Raw genomic sequence first — 27,143 nt, 5'->3', positions numbered from 1 at the left:
TAACACACAAGACATTACATGAGTCTGTGCTGAAAGGGACAAGTCATATACAGGAATAAGCAATCCGCTGTTCTAAGTTTTAACCCCAAATCTGACAAACTCTGTAGACTGGGAATAATTATAATACCTAGGCACAAGATACTCAGTGCCTTTAAATGCAATTACTTTCTCTGACAACAAATGTATAATAAAAAAAGAAGGAAATATGTTAAAGATACCATCTTGGTGTTTTCCTGCTGTCTTCCTCTGGAACACACTGACTACAATTACATTTTTACACTGATTTCTTAAGGAAGCAAAGTCTCCACAATCATTCTGCACAGACACTGGTGTACATCATGCACTCCAGCAACTTTTTAATCCATCCTCAGAGAATCTGAGAGGTTTCAAAGATATTAAGACTCTAAAATATTTCACAAGAACAAGAAGCTGGACAGAGAAGGCCAACGGATCGGCGTGCACATGGACAGGGATTTCGGCACAAGTTCATCTCCTTTAGTCACGCAGCGACAGGTTCCAGTATAAGTTGGGGAATGACCTATTAGAGAACAGTGTAGGGGAAAGGGACCTGGGGGTCCTGGGGACAGCAGGGTGACCATGAGCCAGCACAGGGCCCTTGTGGCCAGGAAGCCAATGGTACCTGGGGTGGGTTAGAAGGGGGTGGTCAGTAGGTCAGAGAGGTTCTCCTGCCCCTCTGCTCTGCCCTGGGGAGACCACACCTGGAATCTTGTGTCCAGTTGTGGCCCCTCAGTTCCAGCAGGACAGGGAACTGCTGCAGAGAGTCCAGCGCAGCCACCAAGATGCTGAAGGGAGTGGAGCATCTCCCGTGGGAGGAAAGGCTGAGGGAGCTGGGGCTCTGGAGCTGGACAAGAGGAGACTGAGGGGTGACTCATTCCTGGGGATCAATATGGAAAGGGGGAGTGTCAGGAGGATGGAGCCAGGCTCTTCTCAGTGACAACCAATGGTAGGACAAGGGGCAATGGGTACAAACTGGAACATAGGAGGTTCCACTTAAATTTGAGAAGAACCTTGTTCCCAGTGAGTGTGTCAGAGCCTGGCCCAGGCTGCCCAGGGAGGTTGTGGAGTCTCCTTCTCTGCAGACATTCCAACCCGCCTGGACACCTTCCTGTGTAACCTCATCTGGGTGTTCCTGCTCCATGGGGGGACTGCACTGGATGAGCTTTCCAGGGCCCTTCCAACCCCTGACATTCTGGGATCTGTGACTTGTTAGACACACAATGAGATGTTTTACTTAAATCAATCCATCTTTGCCCACTCCAACGGGTTTTAAAGTGTTCAATTTATTTTTTTTCCTGGCCGTCCCTTACTAAGGAGCTGGGATTTCCCTTAGGAGACTCTTCACTGTCCCGCTGACATCACGGCGAGGAAGCCTGTCGAAGAGTCAGCTCGTGTCTTCCTTTTCCTAATTGAAGTTCTCACCCCCAGCACCACTCTTGGCTTTTGCCTGCCCTGATTACTATCCCTTCCCTTCCTCTGTTCCTCCCTCCCCCGACCCCCAGATATTTATAGGCAGAGAGGTCACCTTTTTCTGCAACTTTTCTGAGATGAACGTCTCCAGTTCCTCCACTCTCTCCTTCTAGGACATGCCCTCTAACCCTGTCGCCCATTTTACTAAATCCTTTTGGACGCTCTCCAGGTTTTTGATGTCCTTTTTTCTGTTCTGCTTCTCGGTCCCAAATACCTCATGCTGACTGCAGTCTCCAAAGCAGAACCATGAAAAAAACCCAAACAAGTTAATTTTTAACTCATTTTTCTCTTCTGCAGTTTTTTGTTCCCTGACCGTGCCAATAAAAAATAGCAAATAAATCTGTGCACTAGAGACTTTTGTCACAAGTAAAAAACCCAGACTAAACTTATAAATCGCCTAAAAGTCACAACTGTGAAACCCACAGACGTGAATATGATGATTGGTATTTTGCAGAGAGAAAGTTGAGGTGAAGGGAGTGACATCGGTTTACCCGGAGCTTTGGTGAACCCACGGCAGAGCCAGGCTTTAATGGATTTTCAGTCCTGTCCCTTAAGATTAGCCAACATGCTTTTCTGATAAGTGCTGGGAAATGTAAGTCAGTTGAGGAAGTTCTGCAAAATGTGTCAGAAGACAATTTCCTGATTTAAAAAAAAAAAAACCATAAAGTGAAAAAGCAACAAGGGCGGACAGTTACATTTCTAATGACTAACGCGGAAGAAATCGCTACTAACTTGAGACGTTCAGGCTACTTGGATTAGGTGGTTTAAGGGAATTTACGCAGGTTTACATCCAAATTGCAAAAATTTGGAGGAAGCAGATTACTCTTGAACACAAGATTACTCTTGAACACAAGTCCTATGGGAAGAGGCTGAGGGAGCTGGGCTTGTTTAGTCTGGAGAAGAGGAGGCTCAGAGGTGAGCTCAGCACTCTCTAGAACTACCTGAAGGGCAGTTCTAGCCAGGTGGGGATTGGGCTCTTCTCCCAGGCATCAGCAATAGGACAAGGGGCCATGGGCTTCAACTCTGCCAGGGGAAATTGAGGCTGGAGATTAGAAAGCAATTGTTTGCAGAGAGAGTGGTCAGGCATTGGAATGGCTGCCCAGGGAGGTGCTGGACTCACCGGCCCTGGAGGTTTTTCAACTGAGATTGGACATGGCACTTAGTGCCATGATCTAGTCAATGGACTGGAGTTGGACCAAGGGTTGGACTTGATCATCTCTGAGGTCTTTTCCAACCCAGTCCATTCTGTGATTCTGTGATACTCATCAAATGGCCTAAGACATGGAAGCGAGATGGATGCAAAACATTCTCTGCATCTCAAACAGAGTCATTACAAATGCGCCGGCAAATCAGAATTACTCCCCCAGCCCCCAAAGCGAAATCAGTGCCAGAACTATGTTGTTCAGTGAGCAAGTTGGGACTGTCTGTAACTCATTCCCAAATCCTCAGTCTCACTCAGGAGCATTTTCTCCAGTGATAAGGCTTCATCAGGAAACACAGCTGGATGGAGGAAGGAAATTCTGAGAAGCAAAAAAAAAAATAATAAAAAATAAAATGGTGGGGGTTCCAGGAAGTTCAACCAGATAGGAACTAATGGAATTTGTTTTTCTGTCTCCCCAGCTCCCAGTGTTCCTAAGCAAGTGCGAAAATCACAGGGAAAGTCTGGTATATCTTACCCTGCAAAACAGGTCTTCAGTGCAGGTCTCCAGAGAGGATCATAATTACAATTCAATATTTTCGATCGCTTACTCTCCCTGGGAAAAAACTGCAGACGTTTTCAATTTAGGTCCATTCTGAAGCTCGCCTATTGTTTTCTTCCCCCCCTTTTTTGAATTGTATTTATTTTTTAAACAAAGGTCCCCGTGTAGTCTATTAAGGAGGTTTTAGTTGGACACTTGATTTATCAAAAATAAGTTGAAGAAAAAAAAAAAGTACTATTATGTTTAACATTCGGGGCAGTTAAAGGTTGCGAGTGCCTATGATTAGTAACACATATCCCAGAACCATTAAAACAATAGATTAAAGCAGTATCTTGGTCTTATTTATTCTAGAGAAACTCCTTCAGACCCTGCAAGCAGCATTTCCTCCCATATCCTTTGCAATTCCACTCTTCTGCAATCTTTACAATCCTCTAGGCAACTCCCTCTTCCTTTGATAAGGTAGATAATCCAAATTTCAACATCCTCACTTACCGCAGTAGTGTCAGTGTGAAACAAGAGAAAAGATCCATTAGCCAGGTCTGTCCTAGGCTACCGAGACAGTTTAAAAGTGAGTCTGAGATCAGGTCTGCAGTTAAGACAACTCAGACTAAGGTAGCACAAAACATCTCCTGCCAAAGGCAGGTCAAGATCACAAAGCAATTACTAATAACCACACTAGAAAAGACTGAACACAACTAATTGGAACAGTGTCTCTTTGACATATCTGATTTGTTGAGACACCATTTATCACGGCAGCAGTTCAGAGGCGACGTATTTTTGACAAGTTCTCCAGAAGAGCCAGGATTATCTTACTGGTCCAGAGACCATGTCACTTGGTTTGAGCCCTTCCACTAGTTTCCACTCAACCATAAGCACAGGTGGAGTTTCCTGGGTTTTGCTTCCCCCCCCGCCCTCTAATCTTAAGATCTTTGTGCCTTCCAGATGTTCTTTAAGAACAGTTTGGTATAATACCAACCAACCAGCCAGCCATAGCACGACAGTGCCAATGAGCATCCACATAATAACCCCTGCCAGTGTCTACTGCACATGAGGTCATTTGTAGGAATAGAAAAGTTCAAAGGCCGTGGGTAAAACGGTTCTTAGTAATAACAGAAGCTCTGCAACTCACTCAGATGAAAAACTTGGCCATAATGCCATCAATAGCATCAATCCTTAAACATTTCCATAACTTCCACCACGTCCCTGATGCCTACAGAACTGCAAATGATCACCCAACTGAGTCCGTTTACGGCGTGTTTTGTTATTCAAAAATGTCCCCATGTTCTGCTACCTAAGTGACCTCTCTCATCCATCCACTGAATTTTGTCACAGGCTTTAACTGGAGCTTTAAGGGACAGATAGTCAAGGTCCTGAGCCTCTTGCTGTAGCTGATCCTGCTTTGAGTTTGGTTGATCTGGAGACCACCAGAGGTCTCCTCCAATCTCAGTATTTCTGTGATTCTGTGAAAAGCAGCTCCTGCACCTTTCCATGAAGTTATATCCAAGATGGTTCTCGGACTGAAACAATCAGAAGCATGGGAAACAGAATTATGCTGAATATCTTTGTCAAAAGGTGACAACCCTACTGCGAGCTGAGGACAGATCGTTCAGTCCAAATCTAATCTGTATTGAATGGTTCTCAAACCGCACCTGTGAAAAAAAGAGGAGGAATGTAATACCTTGGAAAAAGCCTTAAAGATGGGACTTAAAGGATTAATACATCACTGGTACTTCCTTGTATCATCTCAATTGCAACTACAACTGGGAACCTACAGTCAGATTAATTGATAATACCAGTTCTAGCACCTGTGGAAGCATGGAAGATGTGCTGATCTACTCTGAACAGGGACAGCAGCAACCAACTAATGGTTGCAGGGGCTGCAATGAAAAGGGACTGTTCCCTAAAGACAGACCCCCAGGGCTCTGACAGACACCAGGACTCTTCCTACGTTATCTTTACACAGGAACAGATATGAAGAACTCGCTTCCAGGAGAATGACAGCGCTTTCCTGCTCCTGTGGTGCGCTCTCTGCCACACTAGGGAAATGCCCAGCGCCTGAGGATTTCAAACCAGAACACAAACACGCACAGAGAACAGCACTGCAAATCCTCCATTTGTGCCACCTTAAGGACCGAGCTCTGGAACATGATGGAACGGGATCAGGAGAGTTCATGGGTGCAACGAAATGAAATTGCTCCGAGCTGGAGGGCCTGAGCAATGCGTTTTTGTTCTGTGCAAACTCCATAGATCTCTGATCCATGAAGAAAAGGAGAAGGAAAACAAAAAGCAATTGTGCTGGCTGTGGCTTTCTCTCCCTGTGGCTGCTTAGCAGCAGACGGTAGCCAGAAGACGACAATGCAGCTCCAAATTACATTACCTCCTGCCTGTATTTGCATGTGGAAATCTGGGTGCTTACCAGGGAACAGTCCGTGACTTTTTGCCAGAACCTTGGACCATCAGCTCAGTGTTTAGTGAGGGGAAAAAGGAAATTTGCACCGTGGTCATCAGCCAACCGCTGCATCGGCGAAGGAATTAGCAAAAGCATGAACAAATTTATATACCTTTCACAAGCAGCCACGAATGCACATTATCTGCAGCGTCCATCAACAAAGGAACAGATACTCCGCAGGATTAAGTCCCAGAAGCAGCAACAGCACTTTGCAAACTTATATTCAGTTTCAAAAGATGCAGAACACACAGAGAGAACAAGACCGACTATTTGGGCAACTCACGGGTGGGCAAAATCTACTCTCTTAACTAGAATGTTCTTAGGAGAACTGAGAACTTCTAAGATCTCATGGGCCTGAAGTCCCCAAATGCTTATTTCAAGTAAGTTAAGATGGGCCCTGTCATGGCTCTCCCAGGCTCTTTCCTTTCAAGCCAAACTATGTGTTTTGTAACAAATATTCATAGTGTTTTTTGCAGTAGCAGACAAGACAGGACAGTTCTTAATTTAAATTACTTCTAACCTTTCAGTTTAATTAACTGTAACAGTATTTTTGTAGTTTAGAGAACAGTGCTCAGAAAAGAGACGACGTTGTTCTGTCCTACCAATAATTTTAAAACCTACAGCCGATTCACAGAAATTATAACGCTATACGACATAACGGCAAAACCAAATCCTTAACTGTTCAAGACACCCCACTGAAGTATTCATTTTATAGTACAAGTTTTCCAGTGAGGAATCCCCAGTCAGTCAATATATGCTCTTCACAAGCTCCCTTATCATCCCTTAGCATTTACACAGCTACAAGCCTTATATTCCTTTCACTACTACCCAGATCTCTTAGCACGTTCTTCACTCTATTCCTCTCCTCCCAAAACTCACAGTGGCCTAAAGTGAAGTTACAGAGCAATTTCGAGTATTGCACGACCAGCAAAGCGTCAAACACAGGGTATTTCAGAAATTTCCGCTCAGTTTCAGGCCAAATCTTTAACTACAAGAGACTCCAGAGACCTCTGAACTATCAGTGCTTGCAACATCTTCATTTGTGCATTCCAGATGTTATCTTTTCCAAAGATTTTCTTCTGGACACATCAGTCACGTCGCAGCGCAAGTCTGTTATTTTATACACTGATATAGCAGGACTATTCTCTGCAAGTGCAAAATGTTAATGCACACATAAATAAAATAAACACTAATACAAATCTTGATCTCATCACATAAAACTGAGGAAAATTCTTCTTGTTAAATATTCACCAGTGTTCAAGCCACCTTTGAATCCTTTCTTCAAAGATGAACAAGTCTTTGCAGCTGTTCAGCCTTTCCCAACTCTTGGGAAAACAAGAGCAGTTTGTCAAGTTTGGCCAGTTGCTACTCAACAGCAAATTTTATTTGGGATACTTATGGATCTTTCAGATCAAGCAAATTTCTCTGCTTTGTGACCTGTGTTGTCTAAGAAGCATAAAATTAAAATACTGACTTTTCCGAACTCCGAAGAAGTTGCATCACGCTAATTCACAAAGATATGTATTAAATCCACTCGTTTCCTAGCGGTTCAGGGCACAGCCCTCCACCTGCAGCCTTCACATGGAAACAACAGTCATTTCACAGGCAGAAGACCCTGTGCTTTTGATGGGCACACAGTAATCTCATTAGCAGAAAGACATTTAAATACGGTTTTGTTACAAGGGAAAGGTGAAGCCTCTTGTTTACCTGTGTCTTCATACTCTTCTGTCGCTTCCCAAATATGCAGGACAGATCATCTTCACTGCGCAAAGAGAGATCTTTACCTGAAAGGGGTAAGGGAAGGAAAAATAACACCACAATTTCACATCTGGTGATGACAGGTACGTTTTGATAATACGAACTGTGACCCACGGAGGTAGAGAAATTGGTTTGGGAAGAGAAAAAAGATCAGGAGGAGAATGTTAAAGACACTGAAGGGCTGACCATGGCTGCCACATACTGTAGGAAATGTGTGTGTAGGGAAAGGCTGGTGAGGAGACAACCACAGCTCATGGTTGCCCACAGGGAACCAAGGAACAGCAGCTTGTTTTCCCCCACCTGATGCTGCAATTATCATAGCAAGATGAGGGACGCAGCCTGCGCTACGCTAAAGGGGAAAAAGAATTCTAACCTCCTACACGGAACAAAAGTTCAAGGAGAAACCGCACATCTTTGGATTCTCATGAGAATTCCCCATCTCTGACAGAGTGAGGGAGTTTATAAATCCTTGATACAGCAGAAAAACAAATCCATCTCTACTCAGTGGGGGCTTGGCTTTGATTCGTGACATTGCTTCTGAAAAGCAAAACCTCCATCTCTGCAACACACTGGATTATTCCAACTGAAAACAATTTCAAGGGTGAAGCAAAGATTTCTCTGAGGTCCAGCAGGACCTTTATTCCCATCTGACTTGTGGGGTCAGCTGAATATCAGACACAGAGCAGGGAGGGGGAAGCAAAAGGGTGTGATGTGATATTCTGAGATACCGGCAAAACCTTCGCTGATTACACAGTGCAGCAGCCTTTATATTGAGTTGTCCACAGCTTGTCTCAGAAAATGCTTTAAAACGACAGTCAGCAAAAGTTAACGAAACAAAATTAGTCCAACTTACTAGGGGTCTTACTCCATTTGACTGTGTGATTCCAAAATCACTGACCTCAAAACAAAAAACAAGCACTTGTAATGGATTAAAAACAAAAAAATCTGACTATTCCACCTGCTGCTTCTTCTCAGGATCCTTAGTTGCCCACAGAGAGTAGGGAGACACATCAACCTAGAGGAGAGCGTGTTACCCAGTTTTCCGGTATCTCATTGTATGGCCTCTGGACGTCTTCTTCCAGGCAAGCTGGATGAGAGTGGTGGTTGTTTTCAGCTTTATCTTGGCCATGGCTTGGAACATGAGACTTGAGTTTTCTGATGCTCCTACTGTCACCTTATGCTTTCTCTCCATGCCTTCCCCACCCCCAAAAATGTACATCCCCCACCTTCTTTTTGCATTCTCTAATAGAAAATCAATGTAGCTGATGGTAATCGAATCATTTTGGTTGGAAAGGACCCTCAAGATCATTGAGTCCAACCATTAACCTCCCACTGGCACTGACCCATATCACTGAGAACCTCATCTCCACATCTGCCCAACCCCTCCAGAGATGGTGACTCCACCACTGCCCTGGGCAGCCTGTTCCAATGCCCCACAGCCCTTTGGGGAAGAAGTTTTTCCTAAAATCCAATCTAAACCCATCACACTTGTGCTCCAGCCCCTTCCCCAGCTCCGTTCCCTTCTCTCAACTCGCTCCAGCACCTCAAGGCCTTTCTTGGTGTGAGGGGCCCAAAACTGACCCGAGGATTTGAGTCCAAATCCTTTGCAGCATCACAGTGGAACAGTTACTAGAAAAGCAATTAAAATCACTGTCTTAATCTCATCTCAATGGGTATTTCCCAGCTCCAAGCGTGGCTGCTAATGCTGTGTGTGGAGCCCACGTTCCTCCAGCAGCCAAACTACAGAACAGCACCAGGAACGGAAGCTGCATTTTCTATCGTTGCTGCTCCCTTCTCCCGCTTTTGTGGGAGCTCGTCTTGTTTAGTCTAAAAGGAAGCAGGATTGGACTCGAACAAGGGCCATAACAACAACAGCCTTTTCAAACAACTTTTCCTCTTTCCCTGAAAAAGGACAATTTCCCTATTCTAGACCAAAGGGGGTACAATCAAACAGATTGTACCTACCTTATAGAAGCCAAACAAATAAGGGATATTGTTAATCTGAAAGCCTTGCTCCATATTTTACATGGTCAAAAGACACTTCTTTTTTCTCTATATTTAGTAAAAGGTTAAATCCAAATCAAAATAAATCCTCTTTGCTACTACCTCAAACAGGCCATGGCCTCTGTACTTGCAAGCCCTGAATCAAATTAATTGTTTAATGTCGTAAAGCGGCAGGGTCATGTTAACATGTGTGATTCTAGGCTGAATTATTTAATATTAAAAAAAACTCAAACCCCAATATCAGAATTTGGCTTTTATTCCGACGTGAGTTACTTCTGGGTTAGCAGAGGTATTTGTTAGCAGAAGACATTACATGGACCTTTAAGTACAATAAATTAGCCGTTAGTGGAAAACAATCCGATTCATATGGTAAAACGCATAGATACACACAACATGTGTATATGGATGCGTGAATGGGAAATGCAACCAGCAGAGAAATAAGAGCAAGGGATCAAATAATGGTCAAGTGCCAAAACCAGGGAGAGCTGAAATGTCATCACTCCAAGAAAGAAAGAAATGACTAAACTCCGTGAGTTCTTGATATAGTTTTTCCGGCCACCAACCACTGTCCTAATTTATCCAATAAAGCATCTGATAGATGTAAGAGGGCTTTCCTCTTCCTGCATTCAGGTTTAATCTGATCTTATCCACATGATCTCTTAGCAGGGGTTATCGGAGATTGCGGGGGCTAGTGCGGTGCCCAAGTAACTCTGGCATCACCTTTGTCTCCCCCTCCCACCCTTGGACACACACAGATCACTCAGAATATCCTCTGGTCCTTTACTCAGCTGATGAAACTGTTTGATTCAACAATATCAGCCTAAACCCATTCAAAATTGTCCAAAATAAAGAGGAACGGCGTATTATAGCTTTAAGTAAGCTGCTGCAGGGGGTATTTCTAAACCCAGATTTTACTTGCCAAATTTAGACCCCAGAAGGCAACGGATCACCTTGACACTCTTTTTTTTATTCCCCTAATCTTGGCTAGAGCTTATGAAACAACAAAACTCCTCTTACCTTTCGCAAACTTCATATAATGGACACGTTTCTTGGAAGACTTGGATTTTTCTTCGAGACTGAAGGTCTTCTTCTGATTATTCGCTGGGGGCTCTAAAAACAAACCAAACCAGGTTCCAACCACCAAATTCAAATATCAGTGTATTTAACTTTCTTGCTCAAAACCAAGTCTCAACAACTTATCACAATATATTACTGAAGAAAACACACTAAGTTTTGTCCGAGACATGTTACTGCTCCATTTTATTTTTGCCACATCCCCTTCCTTTCCCATTTCCAATCTAATGTAATTCGAAAAGGCAGGTACAAGGCAAAGTCAAATTTAGCACCATTTCTATGCTAAGAAAAGAATAATAGGCCTGGGTTTATTCTGCTGTTCGTTACAAAATATGTCCAGTATCAGAGTCTGAGAAAGATTTAAGAAATAGCACAAACTAAAATACTGAACCTGACTGGGTAGAAGGAAAATATCACACAGAGAGGTTTTCCACTTTAAATATTACACGAAGTGCCTCTACCCGGACATAGCCTGATACATCTGTGTAAGGAAATTAAACAGTGGCGGAGCCACATCCACACTATTCAATTTGCCATCATCCCAGAAGCGGGGCTGCATCTAAACTGTCCGCTGGGAATGGTCTCTGGGCTTGGCCGAGTCCCAGGTTCACTCCGGAGTTGTTTGGGAGGATGTTCGCTCGCCCAGGTCAAAACCATGTGAAGGATTAGTGTGACTGTTTAATGGAAGAGATATCAAGTTCTTGTGCTGTGGCAGGTTCATTTACTGGTACAGACTCTTTGCATCCACAGAGCCTGCTAATTTCAAATCAATTCTCAGAAGGAGGAAGCTGCTGTGTGGTTAATAACTACTTCATTAGTCCTGCCCTGAAAAGAAACAGGCACCATGGATTCTCTGCTCTGTCAGTCTAGAAAACGCTACTCTGGTGTATTTGTTTCTTCCCAGTAGCAACTGGGATGGGAAGGGAAATCAACCCATAGCCCGAGGCCAAGCTGAGTCACCTTTCTCATATGATCCCACCCCTGAAAGCTCTGCAGACCAAGGTTTTTCTGACACTGGAATTACAGCACTTCACTGTTTGATAGGTAGTGACACCTGAGGATAGAGCCACTGACCTAAAGGTGAAATCCGCAGCCTGGAGCGGGACAGCGGACGACCAGAAAGCAGCCTGAGATCTACTCTTCATTTACACACTACGTCCTAAAGAGGAAGGACTAACAAACCCAGTTTTAAACAGAGTTCGCAATCAAGTCAAAAATTCTTAATAAAAAGGGTCTATGGGGAAAGGAAGCACCACAACTAAAGTATCTTGAGCAGAGATGAGGCACTTTTGAGTGCTCTCCAGTCCGCTCGTACTGAAAGGAACATTATACAGCAAAGGATTTCCACAGGGTTTCCTCCTCTGCTTTACTCTTCCAGTGAAAGGGGCAGCAGCTCCGCCTTGTGCCTTCGAGGGGGAATTTCACTACTGAGATGTGCTGGCACTTGCAATGAACAGGTGGGTACATCCCCGTGTCCTCTGGTGACTGGTAAATCCCCTGACAAACCGAGCAAGCACTGCTGGAATATTAATGTGCTTTTTAAAGCAATTTAGTTATAGCAATAAAGCCACGTGTCATTTCTACAGCAAACCTGATATAGATGAATATTCTAAAGCACATTACAGACACAGCCAGCGTGTCGTTGCCCCATTTTACAAACAGGAAAGGGACAGTCATCATCACTTAGTGTTGTAGCAAAAGAGCCAAGAATCAAAACTTCTCACTGGGTGCTCAGCTAGTAAAAAAACAAAATAAAAAGAAAGCCAAAACCATGCACATGAAGGATATTTGAATGTTGGCAAACGAACCACCATAGGGCCCTTCCGTTCTGATCTCTAATTGCAATCCAACTCTGGCAATGACACCAGTTATTTAAGAACAATGAAGTTTTTCAGCTGACTTTTAATGCAATTTGGAACTGGATGATGGCCAATAATGTAACACTCGATCCTGTAGCGCAGCTGCAGGCAGAGTTATCTGGATGAGTTTTGCCAGCTTAAACGATTGCCAAAAAAACAAGTTTCAGAGCAATGCTTGCAGTCTGCAAAATCACCCAATGCGATTTTGACTGGGAATTTTCAACGCGCACCCAAATTTGTCCTCGGTGATTGAAAACGCTTCTCCTAGCTACTAAAAAGGTCAAGGAAAAACAACTAAAACAAGGAGAAACATGATTTTCAGGGGCCGCTTTGCATGGGGTGACCTGGGGAACGCTGCGCAGGTTTAGGAAGGAGCAGCCTTGCTCAATGAACCTATTTCTGTGCTGACTCACGGTGTCCTTGGGCAAGTCGTTTCAGCTCTCTGCTCACCAGCTTGCAGCTTTCCCACCAGTTCCACCTAACTGATCTTCCCAGGGCTCAAGTTGGAACTTGGGTATGAGTTATAAAGGTAAAAAGGAACCTTTGGAATTTCCCTACAATACGCTCTTCTACATCTCGAGTGCTTCTACTACAGCACCTAGCGCTGTGTGGCCCCAGACCATGACCAGGGCTCCAAAACACAAGGGTAACTTGTAATTAAACAAATTAAACAAAAAAAAAATTAGGTAACAAGGAATTAAAAAAATACCTGCATCAGCTTCAGAATTTTAATCCTGGTTTACTAATATCAGAAACAAAGTTAGATTCTTCTTGCTAACTCATTTTCCTCTTTCTGCGTTTCCTCTCCTAGAAAATGTTCTGTGCTCAGATGTTAAGAACGAATGAATGAATGAATGAACAGTTGCTAAATTCACACAGCTGGTAATTCTGCCACCAGCAGCTCGTGGACAGGCTGCTGTGTCCAAATAAGCCCCTTGGTTTAACAACACTCCACAGAGAGTTATTTAGATACACGATCAGTTTAAACTTGAGACACATATCAGTCTAACTAAAGGAGAAATTATAAACCCTTTGGCGTGCACGACTCTTTCTGTAAGCTCACACACACCAGTTTAGCATAACTTCGCTTTTACAAATCACGGTCAAGCTGTACAAGGCTTTTTGAAATCAAAAGACTTTACAAATAGCCCTTTTGGGAAAGTTGTGCAGTTTCCCCACTTGTGGGCTCTACATCAGGGCTACAAAAAATGACATTATACCACACTCCAAACAGATGCATAACTCTGAGTCAAAAGCTAAGAAGCAGCTCTCTGAGGACAGGAAAATAGGTATTTAAGAAAGCACCAGAGCGCAGAAGCCAGGTGTGACAGTTCACTTGTAAAAGGAAGGCAAACACATTGCAATGGTGAATGAGTGTGTCATGAGCCTTCATGCTGGCTCTGGTTGCTTTAAAAAGAAACACGTGCTGCTATAGTATATCCCAGCAAAAGGTGCCTTGTGTTGTGGTCCTGGATAAAATAAACGAGTTCAAAATTCTATGTTTGCTTTCCCCAACAAAAAAGTGTTTAATAGAGACAGAGAGCAAAATCGGTCCACCAAGATCTACACATCCAGGTGGACAAACCTGATCGTGGTCATGGATGGCAACACGTCCTTCAGCTCCTACTGATTTTGGAGGAGAAGGGGAAGAAGGAGGAGTTGTCAGCCCCACCAAGGAGATTATCAGCAGCCCAAAGGATTAGGCCTCAGCTAGGCTTTTAAGACAAAGAACTGAAACTCCTGCTTCCAGCATCTGATTGAGAAAAACATGAACCTACCTGTTTTACCCTGTCCATGGCAATCGTTCAGTTCAGCCAGAAGCTGGTTGAAGTCATCCTGATGAGCAATCCAGTTGTCCTGTAAACATCACCCACATGAATACAAGGCGAGTTTTCAGAGCTAGCAGAAGCTTTGCTAAAACAGATACTAAGCCTCCGCACTCTAAGAAATAACTTCATTGCAAATACTCAGTCCTCATTGGTGGGAGGGATCCTGAGCAGCTCCACAGGTGGCAATGCTAACAACAGCTTGCTACGGTCACTTCAAAGTGTAGAAGTGATAAGGGTTGTGTTTGTAAGTCCTTAAACAATACTGAGCTGCTCCTGGCTCTGCGTGTCCCCCATCTGTGCAAGATGTTTTCAAAAGTAGGCAGGAAATACTAGCGTGATTTTTTTTTTTTCCCAGCAACAAAGTTATTTAAGACGTCAATTATGAGACAAGCAACTTTAGGATCACATTTTGCTCTGCCTGTGTACCTGAACTCCAATCACTAAAGGGACTGTATCAGGAAGAAGGACAGAAAGCATAAAGCCAAGCTGGGTAGAAGACATAGGGAGGAAACAAGTATTTCAGTAATTTGTTTGGAAGCAAACAAACAAACCAACCAACAAAAAACCCTCATGCTGAACAGCCTTCACCGTAACTCTTCCAAGCAGGTACTTACTCCTAAAGCACTCAGCAAAGCAGAACTGAACTCCAAGCCAAGAGTTTCTGCAGAGTTGTTCACATAGGTATGTGCTGCCACCAGGTGTGACAACAGATTTCCCCAATGTCCCACTACAAACATTGTGCCTTAGCGGAAATGGGAGCCATTTCCTTACCTGGGTCTAGTGCTCACCTCGTGATTGACAGTTGCTCCTAACCCCAGCATGTTGTTTTTCACCTGAACCTTGATATGTTCTGTATTTCCTTGTTCCTGAGCTCCAAGACCCTAATGAGGATTTAAGGGTAAAAATGTAAGGATTTTACAGTGGTGACTATGCCAACTAGAGCTCTTTTACTGTAAGAGAATTTGCAATGAAATACAGCAAGAAACCACAACTTACTATTTATTTGCAACTGAATTCATTCAGAGGCATTAGCACATATGAGATATTAAAGTTTTTTTAATTTACTACTTAAGCCTCCAGCAAAGTATTATAAACACTAAAACAGCAACAACATTAGGTAGTTGGGTGAGTAATCAGGAAGCCACCTGACACTCCCAGGCAAGTCCAAAGTGCTTATCATTTTAAAACAAGACGCTACACAAGAAGAACATGCCTCTCACCAAAAATACCTCCGTCATTGGGAAAGCAGCTGCGTGGTGGCTGTAAAACAGATGCCACATGTAATAGAATGTACAACACAGAATCAAGTTAAATGGGAGGAAAGGTGGTGGTGGGGAGGATCAAACTGGAGCTAGCAGGACATGAAGAACTTCTTCCATCTCATTCAAACTCATAATTTGATGAAGATATTGGGCTGGGTTCGCCTATCTTAAAAACCATCATCATCCAAATCTGGGAAGCAATCTTTAGGCCCAGTATTATCTTTCTTAATTGTATGGTCAGGAGACAAAAAGGCAAAGCATTTGGTTTAAAAAGTTATTCCAGGTATTTACTCACTTTTTCCCTAATCTGTCACCAGTAACAAATCACCACCCAAGTGTACGGACATCATAAATATGAACATGGTGGAGAGAAGCCCTGGAAATCGAATATTTGAAGCAATGAGGCATATTTGAAAAAGGCTGTTGCTGTTACAAATCCAGTAGAGTTTATTTAGTCCGTGGGGTGGAAAATTTGCCTTCAAACTTCTGCTAACCAAAAAGTATGGAAGCAAGCAGGATACTTGGCTCCACATCCTGCTGTGACCCAATTCCAACCCAACTAATAACAGGACTAAGTGCAAGCAGCTTAATTTCACTGCCCAGATGGGCTTTTGCCCATTAATTTATCAAGCTAAGGTTCCATTACTCTGAGTTTGTAGTAAAATAGAGACATAAATCCTTCTCATACAGCTATAACTGTTGTAAAGGAAGATCTGGCAGCTCAAGTAGGAAAGTTATTGTGAAGAAGATGCAGGGGTATGACAGACAGAGAAGCTGGCTGCCCCAAATACAATCACAACATTTAACAACATTTTTTTCCACTTTGGTTTACATATCTCTTTTGATCTTAGACACGTAAAACACCTACACATATAATTTACTTTAAAAGTACTCAAGCTCCATTTTATATATATATATATATGTGTGTGTGTGTGTGTGTATATATATATACACACACACACACACACATATATATATATATATATGTACTCAAGCTCCATAAGCTCCATATATATAAGTTGGGGAATGACCTATTAGTGAGCAGCGTAGGGGAAAGGGACCTGGGGGTCCTGGGGACAGCAGGGTGACCATGAGCCAGCACTGGGCCCTTGTGGCCAGGAAGCCAATGGTACCTGGGGTGGGTTAGAAGGGGGTGGTCAGTAGGTCAGAGAGGTTCTCCTGCCCCTCTACTCTGCCCTGGGGAGACCACACCTGGAATATTGTGTCCAGGTGTGGCCCCTCAGTTCCAGCAGGACAGGGAACTGCTGGAGAGAGTCCAGCGCAGCCACCAAGATGCTGGAGGGAGTGGAGCATCTCCCGTGGGAGGAAAGGCTGAGGGAGCTGGGGCTCTGGAGCTGGACAAGAGGACACTGAGGGGTGACCTCATTCATGTTTACAGATATCTAAAGGGTGAGTGTCAGGAGGATGGAGCCAGGCTCTTCTCGGTGACAACCAATAATAGGACAAGGGGTAATGGGTACAAACTGGAACACAGGAGGTTCCACTTAAATTTGAGAAGAAACTTGTTGGGGGTGAGGGTGGCAGAGCCTGGCCCAGGCTGCCCAGGGAGGTTGTGGAGTCTCCTCCTCTGCAGACATTCCAACCCGCCTGAACACCTTCCTGTGTAACCTCATCTGCTCCGGTGGGGGGATTGGACTAGATGATCCTTCAAGGTCCCTTCCAATCCCTGACATTCTGTGACTCTGTGATTTCAAAAGTCTGGTCTGAAGCCTAGTGAAGTCAAGGCCAGATCCTCAACTTCGGCAGCCTTTGAATCTGGTACCACTGCTTGTTCACTAAATTAGAGGCAGTTAGAAGCCAAATTTATAGGTGCTAACTGCAGGTCAACTGAGGCAACAGCAGGCTATACTAAAAAATCCAAGAATCCCTTTCTTTTTATAAGTTTTAATGCATTCACAGAATTGAGAATGATCCTAATTTTATTCCTTTAAAAAAAAGACTGGGAGAGGAATTAAATAAATATAGCGGGGGGTCTGTGTGCATTCACTTCATTAAACACGCTGTGGTGCAGATGCAAATCTCAGCTTTGCTGAGGCACCTTTGTGGAAGTTAAACTGCTTTTAAGAGGCAGCTGAGTAGTCTGTGGCTGTCTGTGCTGACCTAGAGATTATTCTTAGAGGTAGAAACCAGTCACTTCACCCCACAAGTACAGGCTGGAGCCCGGAAGAAATATAGCTCACATAATGCTGTATTTTGGCCATCTAGAGAACAGATCAGAACTAACATTTAAAAACAGATAAAAGACTAAAACAGGCCGTGGCGTTGCTTTAAACAGTACCAAAAGCCAGACAGAGAATTGAGGGCATAAAAGCAACTAAAGCCTTTAACCACTGCCTGATTTAAGGTGTCAACTCCTGCTCTTACTTGGAGACACTACCTTATCAAAACAAGGGGAGAAAAAACAGAAAGCAGGACAGGCATAGAATCACAGCATCCCAGACTGGTTGTGGTTGAAGGGACCTCTGGGGATCCCCCAGTCCAACCCAGCTGCTCACGCAGGGTCACAGAGCAGATCACACAGGTGGGTCCAGGTGGGTTTGAATGTCTCAGAGAAGGAGACTCCACACCCGCTCTGGGCAGCCTGGGCCAGGCTCTGCGACCTCCCAGCAAACAAGTTTCTGCTCATGTTCAGGTGGAGCCTCCTGTGTTTCAGTCTGTGCCCGTTGCCCCTCACCCTGGCGTTGGGCACCACTGAACAGAGTCTGGTCCATCCTCTTGACAACCACCCTGGAGATATTGATCACAACACTGATCAGATCCATCTTAACTTCTCCAGCTGAACAGCCCCAGCTCTCTCAGTCTCCTCATCACAAAGATGCTCCAGACCCCTCAGCATCTTTGTGTCCCTCCGCTGGACTCCCTCCAGTAATTCCTTGTCCTTCTTCAACTGGGGAGCCCAGAACTGGACCCACAACTGCAGATGGGGCCTCCCCAGGGCAGAGCAGAGGGGAAGGAACAACCTCCCTCTGCCTGCTGCTCACACTCTTCCTCATGCACGCCAGGTACCATTGGCCTCTTGGCCACAGGGCACATTGGTGACTCACGGTCACCCTGTTGTCCCCCAGAACTCCCAGGTCCTTCTCTGCAGAGCTGCTTTCCAGCAGCTCAGCCCCAACCTGTGCTGGTGCCTGGGGTTGTTCCTCCCCAGCTGCAGGACCCTGCACTTGCCCTTGTTGAACTTCTTCCGGTTCTTCTCTGCCCAGTCCAGCCTGTCCAGGTCTCTCTTGGATGGCAGCTCAGCCACTGCTGGGTCAGCCCTTCCTCCCAGTTTGGTCTCATCAGCAACACAAGGCACAAGCACCTTTTAAACAAACTGCAGAAATCTAAAATTGCTCAAATCCTCTGTGCACTTAGGAAAATAAATGAAATAGCAATAACATAGCTGTTTTAAACACTAAGATCAAGAGTCCACCGGCAGTGTTCCGCCGTTCAGTAGACAACTCTCCATTAGATCATACCTTTCCTTTGGACCAGCCCATCTTTTCCAGCATCTTCTGACCAAACTTAGAGTCATCCTTACTCCAAGCGCTGTTTCGTGGATCCACAGACCACTTCTGCTTTCTGCGGGCTGGAGTAGAAAGGAAAAAAATTCAAACAGGCTCTGTTCACATTGCTACAGTGTTTTCAGTATTTTTTTTTCAATTCAATAAAAGTTCTTCATTAAAAAACAAAACAAACAAACAAACAAACAAACAAACAAAAACCCCAACAAAACAGAATCTGTGCCAGATCAAACACATTCTGGAGGTATAAGTTTCCTAAACCTTATATTACAAAAAAAAAATCCAGTAAAAATTTTAATTATTAATGTAAAATTGCTATGGAAGTGTCATCCCCAAGAATGGGCTGCAATTCAGGGAAGGTTTTAAGGATTACCAGTTAGGTGTACAGGCCTAAATTCCGTATTTATTCCAACTTCTTTTTACAAAACCACAGAATGGACTGGGTTGGAAAAGATGTCAGAGATGATCAAGTCCAACCCTTGGTCCAACTCCAGTCCATTGACTAGATCATGGCACTAAGTGCCATGTCCAGTCTCAGTTGAAAAACCTCCAGGGCCGGTGAGTCCAGCACCTCCCTGGGCAGCCATTCCAATGCCTGACCACTCTCTCTGCACAGAATTGCTTTCTAATCTCCAGCCTCAATTTCCCCTGGCAGAGTTGAAGCCCATGGCCCCTTGTCCTATTGCTGACTGCCTGGGAGAAGAGACCAATCCCCACCTGGCTAGAACTGCCCTTCAGGTAGTTCTAGAGAGTGCTGAGCTCACCTCTGAGCCTCCTCTTCTCCAGACTAAACAAGCCCAGCCCCCTCAGTCTCTCCTCTTACGTCTGGCTTCAACATGAAATCTATAGGGGGTGAGACCTCAGCACTGACTTTCTCAGTCCTGGACAACATCCACTGGCCAGCCTTCCTTTTAACCAATAGATATAAGTTTTTAATATTTGCCTTCATAACAAATGCCAACTCCAAAATCAAACATAAGTGACTAAGAGAAGCTGAATTACAGAACACAAACCAGTGGGATTTCAGCTTTTAGATTTGCCATGGCATGGTTTATTTGGAAACCTGAAAATCACCGGAAATTATTGCAGGTGTTAAGAGATCCAAAGGAGAATCGCGGCTCCTTTGTCTTGTGCCGAGTATTAAAAAAATGACAGTCCCCCAGGCCCACGTGCGTGCGTTTGCCTCTACCAGCAGGAATAACTTCATTGAAATCAAAGAAGAAACGCTAACACAGCTAACCGGTCCCTTTACGTGTGCACCTAAACAGGAAGACAACCTAAATAAACAAGACAAAGAATGGGAGACAGGAAGATTACAAACTTAATTAAATACGATGGGAAACGCCAGATCAAAACGGACCAGTTAAGCCAAGGCCACACAAAGTCAGTGAGGAGCCAAGTCCGCTAAGGCACATTCAACATCGTCATCCCTCAAATGCAACACCTGGGATTTGGGCCAGAGGGACAGAATATTACAGGGATGTTTGATTTATTTTTTGCCCAGTTTTGTTTCATTCTTAAAGACGAATTAATATTGTCAGAATCTATGATGGTTGTTTTTTTCTAACATACTTCCAAAGCTTTAAAGCTCAGAATAGGTGCTGCGTAGTAGCCCCCAAAAAATAATAGTCTGATAAAGAATTCCATAAAATGACAAACAGTCCATGAAGAAGATTTTACAGTAGGTTAAATGACTGAGTGGTGCAAGAGGAATCGACACAGCCTTCGCTTGGCTCATGTCTCTACCAAAAAACAACTTATTTCCAAAAGGCAGCCTTCAGAGAAGTATCTACTAAAAGCCCAGCCTGTGCTGCTAATAAAAGGTGGTAAAATGCCCCTGTTGTCTGTGAGTTTAATTACCCAAGAAAATGAGGGTTCACTGCTGCCCCACTGAAAACAAAACCTCAGGCTCCCTTAATGAGGTGACTCATTTCACTCATTTGTTGAGGTGTTTGAAACATGGAGCTCGGCATCTGGGACAATGAAATGTGCTTTTAACCTGATGAAGTTCAGCGAGGGCAAGTGCAGGGTCCTGCAGCTGGGGAGGAACAACCCCAGGCACCAGCACAGGTTGGGGTTGAGCTGCTGGAAAGCAGCTCTGCAGAGAAGGACCTGGGAGTTGTGGGGGACAACAGGGTGACCGTGAGTCACCAATGTGCCCTGTGGCCAAGAGGCCAATGGGACCTGGGGTGCATGAGGAAGAGTGTGAGCAGCAGGTCAGGGAGGTTGTTCCTCCCCCTCTGCTCTGCCCTGGGGAGGCCCCATCTGCAGTTGTGGGTCCAGTTCTGGGCTCCCCAGGTGAAGAAGGACAAGGAATTACTGGAGAGAGTCCAGTAGAGGGACACAAAGATCCTGAGGGGTCTGGAGCATCTTTGTGATGAGGAGACTGAGAGAGCTGGGGCTGTTCAGCTGGAGAAGCTAAGATGGATCTGATCAATGTTGTGATCAATATCCCCTGGGTGGGTGTCAGAGGATGGACCAGACTCTGTTCAGTGGTGCCCAACGCCAGGGTGAGGGGCAACGGGCACAGACTGAAACACAGGAGGCTCCACCTGAACATGAGCAGAAACTTGTTTGCTGGGAGGTGGCAGAGCCTGGCCCAGGCTGCCCAGAGCGGGTGTGGAGTCTCCTTCTCTGAGACATTCAAACCCGCCTGGACCCACCTGTGTGATCTGCTCTGTGACCCTGCGTGAGCAGCTGGGTTGGACTGGATGATCTCCAGAGGTCCCTTCAACCCCAACCAGCCTGGGATTCGCCGATTTAACATCTTCCCTCACTCAAGGTGCAAATAATCTCTAAGGATCTAGGTTTCCAGTGGTTTGTGAGAGGGATGAATTAAAAAGCTATCAGGCTGGCAGCAAAGGTAAGTCCTATAAAAACAGGGAATGCCTTGGTTGTTGCTTTTGTCCATAGCTGACAGTGAAACAAACACCATAAAGACAATGAAAAGCAGCAATTTAATAGAAGTTTTGCTGCCCAGCCGAGCAGCGGCCCTCTGTTTCAACCATATTTCTTAATTTGTCCCTCTGTTTGAAATCTCTCGATTAACATCAACTTTCCCTCACTCAGTCACCAAAAATTAAATGTTGTCGTTTTAAAAATCTAACAATAACAACAGTTTAATTATGCCAATGTTCTGTTATGCTCTCTGTAACTAGTTCCCCAGGTGGTGACTTTGCAAATCCCATCAATTCAATTCAGTGCAGCTCTTCCAATTGTAAAGCCATTCTACATATGGAAGGATTTGTCTACACAGGAGAGCTAACCCCTGTCAACAGAATGTGTGAATTCAAATTAACTTCCAAATTGAGTTGTCTGATGTAGTTCAACTAATACACTTTAAAAGTTAATTTCTATTAATTTTCCTGAATATCTCTCTATGGAGAAGCCCTAAGATGTTTTATTCCCAGGAGGAGCCTGTAAAAAAACACAAGGGCACCTAAAACAGAGATTTCTCAAGCTTGAAGTTTTAAGAGACCTTTCCTTTCCCAGTACTCTCAATCCAAGTATTTCAAACCTCTTAACTACCATTATCGGATTAATCCTTTGATTTCAGTCAGGTTAACATTGACAAGTTAGACACAGGAAAATAAAGAAACTTGCCTACATCTTTAGAGAACTATTTAAGAAAGTCAGGAACAACATCATGCTACATAGAACAACCATAAATTCACCTCTTGTCTCTAAGCAAACAACAAAAAACACTGTTTAGTCAACAATTTATCGGAATGTTTGTTCAACCATGTCTTAAGAGCAAGAAAAGAAACAACATACTATATCTCAGCTAAAAAAAATCAGCATAGAAATTAACACCAATCTTCTGGGCTGCTCAGAAAATGATGCTGGAAATGGTAATGCAACCCTGGGCACGCAGCACCATCCAGTGGAGAAAAATGTAATTTCTTTAGATACTTCACCCAGATACTCTGTGATTTGAAAAATATTGAGTATTAAACTCTTTTATCAAGGCTCATTCTGTGCCTGGAGTCTGTGTTTAACTACCATTTCTGAAGTCCCTTATCAGATCTCGCCCCAACTCTGGTGTCTGCCCATATAGGGTAAGAACATAAAAATAATAAACAGGTTACCTTTCTCTAACTAAAGAAAAAAACGTATATTGTCCAGAGAATGGATTTTTAATGCAAGCTATGAAACCCATCGTTAATACATTCATTTTTTCCTGATAAGCGCCAATAAACCAAAGTTTATTTAAAGTTTAAAAGACTTGCAAATAAACAAAAAATAAAAGCTAAATCTTTGGCCATTTCTGGAATTGATAATTTTGTTTAAAATCCAAACTATGTAAGCACAGAAAGATTGAGTTTGTCCTTTCTCAGTTTAGTTCACAGCATCACAAAAGCTGGGGCGATCTCTTGAGGTCATTTACTTCAACCCTCTGCTTAAGCAGGTTGTCCAGGACCACGTCCAGTCCGAATATCGCCGCAGGCTGATATTCCACAGCCTCCCCAAGCACTTTGTTCCCCCTTCCCAGTAAAAACAAGACAGAATTTCTTGTGTTTCAACTTGCAGTCACTGCTTCTTATCCGCTGAGCAGTTACTTTAAGTCCCTGACACACATGTGCTTTCACAGCTGCAGTAAAACCAATTAACTCCCCCAACTTTTTTTTAGGATGAATATGAATAAGGGCATCAGAACTTGATCTGGAACTGCAAACAAAAAGGTACGTGTGTAACACGGCTTCACACTTGTAACTTCAGCTGAAGGATGAATAAAGGGATAGAATTTTGCAAAAGGGGCTCTCAGCAACTATTTCATTTTTTAAGGCATCTGATTTTAGAATTTTCTATGTATAGAGGGCACATTAACACACAGGCCCAGGTTGCCCAGAGAGGTGGTGGATGCCCCATCCCTCCAAAAGGGAAGCAACAGAGCCATGCAAACCCATAAAGAGGCACTGCAGACCTGACAGGGACCCACAGAATCAGAATGTCCTGAGCTGGAAGGGACCCACAAGCTTGGATCATGGAGTCCAACTCCTGTCCCTGCACAGGACAATCCCACAGTTCACACCGTGTGTCTGAGGACATTGTCCAGTCTCTTCTTGAACACTGTCAGGCTGGGGCCATGACACCTCCCTGGGGAGCCTGTTCCAGTGTCCAGCACCCTCTGGGTGGAGAACCTTTTCCTCATGTCCAACCTGAACCTCTCATGGCACACCTTCCTGATATTCACAGATTTCACAGAATGTCAGGGGTTGGAAGGGCCCTGGAAAGCTCATCCAGTCCAATTCCCCCGCCGGAGCAGGAACACCCAGATGAGGTTACACAGGAAGGTGTCCAGGCGGGTTGGAATGTCTGCAGAGAAGGAGACTCCACAACCTCCCTGGGCAGCCTGGGCCAGGCTCTGCCACCCTCACTGGGAACAAGGTTCTTCTCAAATTTAAGTGGAACCTTCTCTGTTCCAGTTTGAACCCAGTACCCCTTGTCCTATCACTGGTTGTCACCAAGAAGAGCCTGGCTCCATCCTCCTGACACTCCCCCTTTATATATTTATAAACATTAATGAGGCCACCCCTCAGTCTCCTCTTGTCCAGCTCCAGAGCCCCAGCTCCCTCAGCCTTTCCTCCCACGGGAGATGCTCCACTCCCTTCAGCATCTTGGTGGCTGCGCTGGACTCTCTGCAGCAGTTCCCTGTCCTGCTGGAACTGAGGGGCCACAACTGGACACAATATTCCAGGTGTGGTCTCCCCAGGGCAGAGCAGAGGGGCAGGAGAACCTCTCTGACCTACTGACCACCCCCTTCTAACCCACCCCAGGTACCATTGGCTTCCTGGCCACAAGGGCCCAGTGCTGGCTCATGGTCACCCTGCTGTCCCCAGGACCCCCAGGTCCCTTTCCCCTACGCTGCTCTCTAATAGGTCATTCCCCAACTTAAACTGGAACCTGGGGTTGTTCCTGCCCAGATGCAAGACTCTACACTTGCCCTTGTTCTATTTCATTAATTTTTTCCCTTGGGTTATATTGTTGGTCACCAGAGAGAAGAGCTCAGCCCTGCCCCTCCTGCTCCCCTTGCGATGAAGCTGCAGCCACCATGAGCTCTCCCCTCAGTCTCCTCCTCTCCAGGCTGAACAAACCCCGTGACTTCAGCCGCTCCTCATGTGGCTTCCCCTCCAAACCCTTCACCAACTTCACAGCCTCTCCTGGACACTCTCCAGTAGCTCTATATCCTTTTTACGCCGTGTCCCCAGCCCTGCACACAGTGCTCCAGGTGAGGCCAGGACACGGGTGCTGGACACGGGTCCCTCTTGGCTGCCAGGGACACCGGTGGCTCATGTTCAACTGGCCGCCGACCAGAACGGCAGCGAGGGCGGTGCGGAGGGCCCGAGGCAGCCCAGGCCGCCCCCAGGACACCGGTTCTTCCCCCCGAACCCCCCCGAATCCGCCCCGTTCTCAGGGACCCCCCGGCGGCTCGTCCCCTCACTCACGCTCCGCCAGCATCGCCATCTTGGGGGCCTCCTTCCCACCGCGGCGCGTGGCGAGGGAACGCCAGCCGTGCCCCTGCCTCTATAGGCGTCCAAATATATGCCTAATTAAAAAAGTTCTAGAAGCACGGGCGCATAGCCGCCACCGTAGCAGGAATAGAGGGTGTAAAACTGCTGAAATTCTACTAAACATCTCAAAAGGCGTGTTGGGTTGTACACGGGCGACTCTAGCGCGTTTCTCGGCGGATGTGGGACAGGCAGTTTTGAGGGCAGACGGAGAGCGAGCTTAGGCAGCTCCCGGCTTATCCCGGGTGATTCGGAGCCTCTGAAGCCGTCAAAGCCGCTACTAAGACGTTAGTAACGAACTAACACTTTAAGCCACATAATGAATATCTAGTTTAGAGCGGTATGTAACCAATTGTGGTAAGAAAAAAAACAGAACCTCATCGAATGCCGAGATAAGAAGTTTTACAACACCAGCTGTAACCTTGAGGAGGCAAGATAGCCAAGATTTACAGCAAAAACAGGGCACCAGTCTGATTTCGGTCGACTTGGCAGCTTGGGTTCCAGCCAGTTCATCATAATCACACACAGAATCACACACACAGAATCGACTGGGTTGGAAAAGACCTCAGAGATCATCGAGTCCAACCCTTGGTCCAACTCCAGCCCATTGACTAGATCATGGCACTAAGTGCCATGGCCAATCTCAGTTGAAAAACCTCCAGGGCCGGTGAGTCCAGCACCTCCCTGGGCAGCCATTCCAATCCTGACCACTCTCTCTGCACAGAATTGCTTTCTAATCTCCAGCCTCAATTTCCCCTGGCAGAGTTGAAGCCCATGCCCCCTTGTCCTATTGCTGATGCCTGGGAGAAGAGCCCAATCCCCACCTGGCTAGAACTGCCCTTCAGGTAGTTATAATGAGCCAAAGGTAAAAAGTTCACTGTGACGAAGCTGAAGGAGCCTTCATCCAAAGACCCTCAAAGACCCCTCCTCAAAATCACCAAGTGACACTGTGCGGGCGCAACAGGGGAGGGTCAAGGAGGAGACTATGAAAATGGTTATCTGAGAGTCATTTTAATAAGAAGCGGGGAAAGGTTATGAATATGTACAGGCATTCCTGGGGTTATTATGAATATGTAATACCTTACTGTATTTAAGCACACTTCTTATTGTTAAAAGTTGTGCGTGTTGGGCAGGAGCAAATCCCCTGCGCACCCAGCGCTGTTTTGCTTATGCTTTAATGAACACGTGTTTAAGGAATACAATTAAGGAATTGGATTAGACGTTGTTTATATATAGAAAAAGTGTAAGTTATTTATTTCACTTATATCTAATCTAAACCCACTTTCTTTCAGTTTAAAGTAATTATCCTGTATCCTGTTGTAAGGAACATTGAACGAAGAACTGTTGTTTTTACATAACTGAGGACCTGGCACCTGACCCCAGCACAGGGGAAGAACCGAGAGACATCAGATTATGGATCCTTAATGTAAAACAAAGTCTCTTCCTAGAATATATACTGATACCTGTATACGTACTGATACCTGTATTTACAAGTTAATTTAGGGGGAAGGGTAGCCAAAGTACCAGGAATCCATATTTTAAATAGATTGATAAGGGGAAGGGTATTGTTAGAATCAGAGGAATAAAATATGTAAGCTGAGGCAGGTGTCGGGTAGTCTGTAAACCCTGAAGTACCAACCAGTGGTGAACGGGGGTGGGAAATTGCAGCTGGGATTTGGGGGGATAT

The 27,143-nt window shown here is 44.9% G+C and overlaps 1 protein-coding gene across 1 annotated transcript in view; it reads right to left on the bottom strand.

The window, feature by feature from the left end:
• PINX1 (PIN2 (TERF1) interacting telomerase inhibitor 1) overlaps positions 1-25,448 on the bottom strand; it is a 72,996-nt gene extending 47,548 nt beyond the window's left edge. Inside the window, exons 1-6 of the mRNA XM_082047879.1 lie at positions 25,394-25,448; positions 18,903-19,012; positions 14,950-15,042; positions 14,111-14,189; positions 10,417-10,509; positions 7,345-7,421 (exon numbers count right to left, since the gene is read on the bottom strand). Coding sequence (XP_081904005.1) covers positions 7,345-7,421; positions 10,417-10,509; positions 14,111-14,189; positions 14,950-15,042; positions 18,903-19,012; positions 25,394-25,412 — 471 coding nt within the window. The 5' untranslated portion in view covers positions 25,413-25,448. The remainder of the gene's footprint in view (positions 1-7,344; positions 7,422-10,416; positions 10,510-14,110; positions 14,190-14,949; positions 15,043-18,902; positions 19,013-25,393) is intronic.
• Positions 25,449-27,143: the final 1,695 nt, after the last annotated feature.

The sequence above is a fragment of the Streptopelia decaocto genome, assembly GCF_964273445.1.
Source record: "Streptopelia decaocto genome assembly, chromosome: 3".
NCBI lineage: Eukaryota > Metazoa > Chordata > Aves > Columbiformes > Columbidae > Streptopelia > Streptopelia decaocto.
Note: the sequence above shows the minus strand (reverse complement) of the source record. Positions and strands in the feature narration are given on the sequence as shown.